This window comes from Cotesia typhae, unplaced genomic scaffold (assembly GCF_013202065.1).
Source record: "Cotesia typhae breed Kobodo isofemale line unplaced genomic scaffold, CoteBio_Ctyphae contig_123, whole genome shotgun sequence".
NCBI classification, from domain to species: domain Eukaryota; kingdom Metazoa; phylum Arthropoda; class Insecta; order Hymenoptera; family Braconidae; genus Cotesia; species Cotesia typhae.
Genome location: NW_027423715.1, coordinates 2,475,395 through 2,485,624, shown reverse-complemented (window position 1 = coordinate 2,485,624; position 10,230 = coordinate 2,475,395). Strand labels below are relative to the sequence as shown.

At 26.1% G+C, this 10,230-nt stretch overlaps 1 protein-coding gene across 1 annotated transcript in view; it reads left to right on the top strand.

Annotated features, from left to right (window-relative positions):
* Positions 1 to 617: 617 nt before the first annotated feature.
* Positions 618 to 10,230, top strand: part of LOC141536408 (pikachurin) — a 63,954-nt gene continuing 54,341 nt past the window's right edge. Inside the window, exons 1-2 of the mRNA XM_074256899.1 lie at positions 618 to 784; positions 3,668 to 3,974. Of these exons, the coding sequence (XP_074113000.1) occupies positions 3,866 to 3,974 (109 nt within the window). The 5' untranslated portion in view covers positions 618 to 784; positions 3,668 to 3,865. The remainder of the gene's footprint in view (positions 785 to 3,667; positions 3,975 to 10,230) is intronic.

The following is a 10,230-nucleotide window of genomic DNA, read 5'->3' as shown; positions in this document are numbered from 1 at the left end:
AAATGCAAGTGGGTACTTAAATGAAAGCTCTTGATGAGTGTTACGTTGGGATGAGCTTATTTCTTTGAAAATGTCAATAGTTAAGAAAATATAGTACAATTTAACAAAAGTAATTATTTAATAAAGCAAGATTTTATTTATTAATAATTCACAAGGCATGGTAACTGCAAGGTTGCTGGTAATAATAATAATTCTATTACAAAACTTATTATTATTACTAAAAAAAATTAAAGGTCAAGGAACTGAGGGTTAAAAAAGCAACTTCTCAGCAGAATAAACTCTTATGTCCCGTCTGACCATTGAGAGATATTTTGTCGTCGGTTTGGTGAATGTGCGCATAAAAAAAGATGGCTGCCGATCGAAGAGACGCAAAGGCGTTTGTTATGCGACGCGTACGCTGAGCTGTACTACTACCACAGCACTAGCCCGTCGGGTAAGCTCTACACACTACTACTACATCCATCCACTGTGTGTAGCGACGGGGGTAGCTCGTGAAATCAGAGAGTTGGCGGCGCCACATTCGATCATCCCCTCAGTTCGATTGGCGACACCGGCCGGCTTCCACGCATTTTCTCGCGGTCCTTATCTGTCGCGGTTTTTTACCTATACTCGCAACTCGCAGCTCGCAATACGCGTTCTCACACAACCGTAAGTCCAAGTGTCCTCGAGTAACCTACGTACAGATAAATAAGTGTAGTATGATTAAAAAGCCTCTCGTGATACTGATTTTATCAGCCCCCTTCAGTGTTAAACAAGCGACGACGTAACTTTGTTAGTGTTCTGTGTTCGTGTACTATTTTTTTATTCTTTTTCATTTTTATACTATTTATTATTATTATTATTGTTTTTATGTAAACACCATTAATTTAATGATACAGAAAGTCGTGGACACTTTTTGAGATTTTTTTTGATCTACTAATTTTTTTTTTCTTTAATTAGTAAAAAAAAATTTTTTATCATTCGCACTTTAAACAAAAATTTAATTTTCTTTTTTTAATTATTTTTCAAAGAGGAATAAAAATATCAGAGCGTGAATTAAACGAAGTTAGTCAATTTTTTATGGCGAAAAAAATTGACTTTTAATGTAATCAAAATAAAAATTCTACTCCGGTATTTTAAATCTTATTCGGATTTTTTGTTTTGTTAACATTTTTTCAATACTGAAAAAAAAACACTTTCCGTATTATACTCAAATAATATTAACAAAATACTACATTGATAAAAGAGTTTATTCAATATTGAAAAAATGTTGAACTAATATAACAATTTTTTTATTTTAAATTAAGTATAAAAATTTTTCAGCAGTGAAAAAAAATTTTCAAGATTTCCTTTTTTAACTTTCTTTTCAATGCACGAATTATTAAATTTTCAAATCAGCCATCAATGAAAAATGTCAAATTTTTTTATAAAATTCTGAGCTTTTATACAAACGAAAATTTATTATAAAATATTGGCACAATATTTAACCTTTAACTCTACTTGATTTATTGGATATTAAAAAGTTATGAAGAAGCTTTATGATATTTAAAATGTCAGTGTAATTAATGGAGAATATTAAAACAACAGGGAGCGTTGTTAATGAACACGAGCTTTGATAAATAGTAGTGAGTGGAATTAAGGGTGGGCTGACAGTGCGATGCATTGTTATTCCCTTAGTATGATCATTCGTTAATTGAAGGGTTTGAATATCAAGTATTGGAGCGGACAGGGTGTACCAAGATTTAAAATAAACCAAAAATGAAAGATAGGAAAAAAAATACTGGAGTGTATTTACACGAGGGCTTAGGGAATTAGTTTATTTAAATTAGATTTCTCGAGTCGCGACTTGTAATTAAATGAAAACATTTAAAATAGAGTTGTTCGCGCTTTAAAAAAATGCAAAGTTTATTTACGCTAAATTTCGGCAATCAATAGCTGACTGTTTAGAGGAAATTGAATTGTACTTTTTTTTTAAGACAATAAAAATAAAAATAAAAAAAAAATAATGAAAAAAAAATTTTTTTAAATAATAAAAAGAAATTAAAAAAAAAAAATAATAATAATAATAAAATTTTAGCGGGTGATTTTTTCGCGTGAGATTTCGCGCATAAATAATATTGCACTAGGCGAATAAAATCTGTTGGATGATTGGGTAAAAGGCTGGTAGATAATACGATATAAAGAGAGGTCACGCAAGCTCGACTCGGTAAATGGAAATAATTTAAAGAGCGTATAGGAGTTTAGTAAATTCGTGCTTATACGGGGTTAGATGCTTTATAAGAAATGTTCTGCTAGTAATGTATAGGGAAGTTAGTTTTTTTTTTTTTTTTTGGACTGCTCACTGCTCGATTGTTAAATCCGCCGTGGATTTTATTTCATTGAATGCCTGACAAATGGATACTGAACAACTTCAGTATCCTGTGTACCTGAATTGGAAAATGTTTTTGTTAAATCCCGAGTAGAGTAAGAGCATATATATTATAGAGACTGATGTATGTAGTATATGTATAGATCATGATATGTATGTGCATGTAGGGTGTATATAGGATTGAGTATATTTTGCATACTGTTCAATTGAGTATACATATATGCACATCCAGAGTTGAGGCACACAAAACGTTTAATCGCAGGGAAACATATTCACTTCTCTTATAATACGTCCGCGTCAGACGTATGCTTGCTCTACTCTCTCGATTCAAAGTAGAACAATTGAAATTAATTGTTAATTGTCTTTTCATTATTTGTCAATTATTTAGAAAAAATTTTTTTTCAATAATAATAAAGTTTTTATAATTTTTATTATTATTAGTTTAAATTCGCTTGAAAAAAAAAAAAAATTATTATTATTAAGATATTAAGAAAAATTTTGTGGCATATTTTTTTATCTTCTGAAATATTGACATTTTTGAAAATATAAGCTCATCCCGACATTACACTTATCGAGACCTTTTATTTAAGTACCCACATCAATTTTTCATATATTTTATATATTTATAAATATTATATATATGTATATATGAAAAATATATCAAAATGCATGTGGGTACTCAAATGAAAGCTCTTAATCAGTTTAACATCGTGATGAGCTTATATCTTTAAAAACGTCAATAGTTAAAAAAGTACCGAGCAATTTAACAAAAATCATTATTTAATAAAGCAAAATTTTATTTATTATTGTTATTGTTGGTTTGAATTTTTTTGAAAATAATAATAAAAATTTTTAATAACATCGCAATCAATTGCTTTACTCACATATATATATATATATATATATATATATATACATGTAAATAAATATAGCTTATAGGCATACAATTTTAAATAAATAGTGTCCCTGTAATTTATTACGCCTACGATATGACATATTTATATTTATTCGTTCCAAAGCTATTTTTTACTCACATCGAAAAGTGTTTGATTTCGAACGTTCGTATATAAATAATTTTTTTTTTATATTTCTATATCATTAATCGTAAATGACAATTTATATTTTTATCACGTGAAAATCTTAAAAATTTTATGTAAATTTTTACGTTTCTTAAAATTGTGTACTATTTTTTTTTTTTTTTTTTTTTTTAATTATGTTAGATATTTATTAAAATTTTTTGGGTAAAAATTTTAATAAACTAAATTATTCGCATGATAAAAATTAAATTAATTTAATAACAAGTTAATTATGTCTTTCCAGTTAAAATTTGCTGTATTAATTAACTAAAACTCGCAGTAAATGTAATTTAGTAGTTATCTAGTAAATGAGTTTTTAAAAGTGGACATAAAAAAAGTGAGTGAAGCAATCGGGCCAGATGTTGGAGTGAATAACGAGTATATCAATCAAGTGTCTGTACCGAGGGTTTGAGCAGTGAGAGTGGATAGTGTATGTTGAACGATGGCTGTAAAACAGTGCTATTACTTTATTGTAATACTTGGATTGGCCGCTGTGGCTATCTCACAGAATCCAATTGACGAACGGACTACATTTGAAGCCGCATTTCAAGGTATACCCTTTAAAATTTTGTAATTACACAATTTTTATATTATCCTTAATGACACCGTAAAAAGAGGTAGCATTAATATTATACCAGACGATAAACATAATAAAAAAACATTTAATGTCCTTCCTACAAATCAACAAGCAGAATGACCGACGAAGGATAAAGATTTATTACCGCTGCTACAATAAGGGCATTGTTATCTGTGTAAGAGCGGTAATAACGTCCTCAATATGCTGTAGGGATCACCAGACCCCAGTTGCTGGTACGCTATGTACTAGCAGAGGGTGCAGGGTGTAGGGTGTTGGGCCAATGGCCCTCTACCTCTTCCCCTTTTCGGTTGTTGATGTCGGTATCCGTACATTTGCCGAGGGATGCGTACATTCACTCAGTAGTAATGTTAATGGCAAATGCCACACCAAGTTGTCAGGTTCACTTTGTCCTTGCTTTTACCAACTCACTAATGGCCCAGCTAAATGTTAATAGCGATCTTTACAAGCCTATTCTATTTTTTGGTGATCATTTTATCTGATCGCCGCCTTAAGATATGCTAATTGTTATTTTTAAATAATTATTTATTTATTAGCTGAAAATTATCAATTTTTTTTTTATTATTCATAAATTAAAATCTATATTATTAAGAAAATAAAAAAATTTTTGTGTCCAGGATAGATCTCATCAAGACCTTTCATTTGAGTGCCCACATCAATTTTTCGTATATTTATTTATATATTTTATATATATGTATATATGAAAAATATATGAAAAATTGATGTGGGTACTCAAATGAAAGCTCTTGATGAGTGTAACATCGGGATGAGCTTAAATCTTAAAAAATGCCAATAGTTAAGGAAGTACAGTACAATTTAACAAAAGTAATTATTTATTAAAGCAAAATTTTGTTAATTTAAATAATAAAAAAATTAAATTTTTTAAAAATACCAATTTTAAATATTTTAATCATCTTGAATTAACCCAAAAAAATTTTCTACTTGATTTAAAACAAAAAATTTCTTCAAATTTAATTTCTCGGTTCGAAAAAAAATTTTTTTTTTTAATTTAATAATTTTCTTAAAATTTTACATCTGTAATAATTTACATCAATAAAAATATTGTTTTTCAATCAATTATTGAATAAAGAGTTCTAAAAAAAGACAAAAAAAATTTTGATTTGTGATTTACCTCTTAATTAATTCTAAAAAGTATTTTTTTACATTTACTAAAAATAACAATAATAAAAATAAAATAATAGCCAGTGGCTTAACGTTCAATAAACTTTTTCAGAAACAACAACTCCCAATCTAATGACCCAGCTTTTATACGATATAATTATCCCCATTCGACGAGTCAATTAATTTTTTACTTTTTACTCGGCACAGAATATAATTTTATTATTTTTAAAAAATAATGTTGAAAGGTTTTTTTTTTTAACTTTTGCGTAAATATAATAGGTCATGGGTTTGACCTTTTGTCGCTCGGTTTTAAATATTTTATTTATTATTTTTATTATTTCTCCATTATAAAAAGGTCATTTATTTAGCACAAAAGAATATCCGCGTTGGGTGGAGAGTCGAGTGTTAGTAAAATAACGTGAAATTACAGAAATGGGTATGCTAGGAAGTGGACGGTGGTGAATGCTAGAGACGTTAAGTTATTCCGGTATGCGTTATGTGCACTCGAAACTATTTACTCAAGAGCTCTGTATTTTTATAAATATTTTTCTTAGTCATTTTATTTACGTAGCACCGACTTACGGATTTATAAAGTAAATAATATATACAGACAGGTCTTATTTCTTTTTGTAAAGAATACGGCTTTTCATTGAATATGTTTCATTGGATTTTACGCCAATTAAATAAATTGTGTAATACAACGCGCATGTACATTTTTTTGGAATTAAAAAAATCTAGTTTTTATATAACAGGATATATTTTGCCGGAGATTTTATGAATAGTGAGGGTGGATATAAAAAAAAACAAAAAGGAAAAGTTAAGCTTTATTTATTTAGAATAAAATCGGAAATTTTATTTAATTTATTTGCAAGAAAAAAAACATTTATTGAAGAGTTTTTTTGCTGGATAAATTCGAGGAGGCTTATGTTAATTTAAATGACGTTCTTCATGAGCTTTGTGGATGAGAAAATTAATTTCTCTAATTAGTTTTTTTTTAATATAATAAAGTGTGGAGTTAAATTTGTTTATGGAACTCGATGAAGTGAAAAAAGTTCTCGACAAAATAATAAATCGTCTAAATTAATTATTTTTAAGAACGAAAACCTTTAAAGAGACTCTAGTTAAAAAATTTATAACTTTTAATGTCATGTATTTTTATAGTTACTTTTTTTGTGGAAAAAAAATTTTTTTTTTTGCTTGAATTTAATCACAAAACTTAAAAAAAAATTAGAGTAAATTTTTAAATATTTAATACACAAAAAAATTACAGTATTTTTTTGTAAAAAATTAATTTTAAATAAAAATATTAATTGATTTGTTAAATTAATTGATAAATAAAATTTTTATCTGAATTTTACAAATAAATTATTTTAAAAATATTTAATAATTTAAAATTATCTAAGACTTATGTAAAAAAAAAAAAATAAAAAAAATATTTGGAGGAAAAATAATTATTTAAATTAAAAGATAAAATATTTATACAAGCAAAGTACTAAAATTTAAAAATGTAATGGCGTTCGTAAAATAATAATGTTTTTCATCACGTTAGTAAATGTTAAAACTAGACGCGTATAAATGCACATAAACTTTCGCAACTGTAGAGAAATAATTTAAATTTTAAAATATACTTATACTACTACTTCTTTTGTGAATATTTCACCCGTACTTCTCTTCCTATTATTATTATTATTATTATTATTACATTTGCCATTTACACGTAGAACCCCAAGAATTTTCATGTCACGGATTTCACTGATCCAATCCAATATCGAATTTTTTCCTTCCCTTCTGCCTTTTATTTTTTATTTTATTTTATTTTATCGCAGTGCTGTTATTATTATTCAGGTTTCTCGCTCACTCAAAAAGTCGCTTATGCAAGAAATGATACGTGTTTTATATAACTTCTGTTTTTTAATAAATCAGTATTTCAGAAAATTTATTGATGTAGAAATTTAAAAATTATTTACTTGAATTTAAAAATTATTTTTATTGAAAAATTTACTGAAAAAACATAAGTTTGATAAAAAAATTAACATCGAAAATTTTTTTTATTAAAATTAAATTTCTTTGGATAAATTTCGTCAAGAGCTTTCATTTAAATACCCACATGCATTTTTTAGATATTTTTCATATCTTAATATATATAAATATATAAAATATATGAAAAATTGATGTGGGTACTCAAATAAGAGATCTCGAAAAGTGTAACATCGGGATGAGCTTATATTTTTATAAATATCAATACTTCACAAGATACTTGTTAAATTGTACGGTACTCGCTTAACTATTGACGTTTTTAAAGATATAAGCTCATCCCGATGTTACACTCATCAAAAGCTTTCATTTGAGTACCCACATACATTTTTTATGTATTTTTCATATATACATATATATAATATTTATAAATATATAAAATATATGAAAAATTGATGTGGGTACTTAAATAAAAGGTCTCGATGAGTATAACATCGGGATGAGCTTATATTTTGAAAAATATCAACAATATATATAATATATATGAATATATAAAAAAATTATTGATTTTAAAAATATATGAATCGATTTATTCTCATTATATTATTGTATTGTTAATTCTTTACTCCATCTAAAAAAAGACATAGTTCTAAAGTAAAAAAAATTAATTACTTTACTTTAATATATATATAAAATATAAGAATATGTTTATCAACAAAAAACGAAGAGAACAGCAAAAAAAGATCAATGAATTTTTTATACTTTTTACGATTTAATTTTTGTTTCATTCTTTTATCTCTTCGTAAACATTAAACACTTTTTCTTTTGATCTACTCCACTCTGCATTTGTTATTTTTTTACTCGAGAGTTGAACTCGGTAAAAAATGAAAAAAATGTATCTTATATAAAAAAGCTCATAATGAAAAAAAAAAAAAAAGTAAAAGTAACTATAAAAATAAATTAAAATTTTTATGTTTTACAATTATTAATAAAAATAAAATGAGTAAACACGATTTCTCTGATCGAATTAATAGTTTAATTATACATTATAATTAATTGACTTTGCTTGCTGGAGGATGTTTAGATCAATATTTCATTACGTTTTGATGTAAAGTTCAATAACGCTCATACTAAATTTGTAGAGACATGGGTAATCTGGCAAATTCATTTTGTATATCCATTATATTTATTTCTCTTCAACGGAATCGATTACTGTGAGTACAGCACTACACTGCACTGGGTAGTCATATATTTACAAATGAATTCCATATATATGTATACTTCATATATTATGCATAAAAAGCTCCGCTGCATTGAAGTTTGTTGCTGATTTTCTACGGAAAGTTTCGTGTACACATAATATACGTATGTACAGCACGTTGCCGATGAGCAATCGATAATTTACGAATTTTCTTTACTGAATTGATTACATCAGATTTTTTTTTATTGATAAAAAAATTAATTTGATTAAAAAAAAAAACCAAAAAATTATTTTTAAACATATATTCGTCCTGAATTGAGCAGAAAAATTTTTATGCTGGGAAATTTTTAATTATTTAAAATTTTTTTTTCTAAAAATTTTTTTAAATCTCTCGATAGATAATTAAGAATTAAGAATTTGAATTTTTTAAATAAATTTAATAGACTTTAATACGCAGAGAGAGAAAAATAAGTAACATAAATTTCTATAAAATATAGTGACGAAAGGACAAGTAAAATATAGAAAAAAAAAAACAAAGATTATTTTTAGAACGTCCTATTTTATATATCTTCTTCTTTTAAGAAAATATATAGATTTGTGTGAAGTATCCTCGGAAATGAATATGAAGCCAAGACAGATAGAAGATTGTAAAAAAAATATTAAATGCATTTTCGTCGAGAAAAGTCGTATATAACGAGTTTATTCTATTTTATTGCTAGCTTTTGCCATTGCTCATGCATTATAAAAGACGACAAGATAAAACAGATTGTCACTGAAAAAAGATGCTTACCTATTTTCTCGTTTCATAAGATATACATCTTGCTTTCATTCGCACAAACTTGGTAACTCCTTCAAATAGAAATAATAATATTCGTCCTATATTTTATAAATATACATGTTCATATTTCAAGAAATTATGTATATACATTTGTATTGAATACTTGTACATAGTTATGTGGTCTGATATTGTATCTTGTATTGTTACAAATATTAAAACCAATTTATCAACTTTAATATCGAACCTTCAATCTTATCGAGATTTAATTTATTAAATATAATTTTTGTATAAGTCAGAAGCTTACATAATTTTTAGAACCTTTTTTATTTTATTTAATAAAATTATTATTATATTTTTTAATAAAAATGAAAAAATTTACATTTTTATTTTTATTTTACTTTGGTATTAAATACTTGAGCCTTAACTTTCTAAGTGCGAGTTAGTTTGGCGCTAATGCGACACCTATCGGAATTTTTATGTAACTAAAAATTAAAAAATTTTTTTATCATTATAATTATTATTAAATGTTTAAAAAAATGTGATTAAATATGGACACAAACTTTTTTGAAGTGGCGATATTGAAAATTTTTTTAACGGGTAATTTTATTCATCGAATATTGATCTAAAAATATTTTCATCAAAGAATAAATAAAAGATGGTAATTTAAATAAACTATCATTCGATGAAAGATTGTATGACCCGTTATGTTAGATAAATAAAACGTCACAAAATAAATATTAATCTTGAAGCATTGTATATGATGAACCGATTCTCTTACTCAAGCGTTTTTAATATAATTTCACCTTTCCAATCCCCTGCCGAGCGCTTTCCACTCTCCAGATTTCCCTTAGGCGTTTTCCACCAAAGGAAATGCCGGAATACGAATCGAACTGCATTCAGAGACTTGTAATCTAGATTTATCAAATCTCACGTACCTTTTTTTTAAACGATTCTACAACTACCCTCATTTATTTCTCTTCAACAACTTTTAATTTGTACTTATCACTTATTACAAGTAAATTTGGTCTTTAAAAAAAATAATTATCTCGATAAATATGCGTTGAACGAAATTTCCTGTAAATTATTAATCGATATTTTCAAATTTCTGTTAATTAATATAATGCAATTTAATTTAAT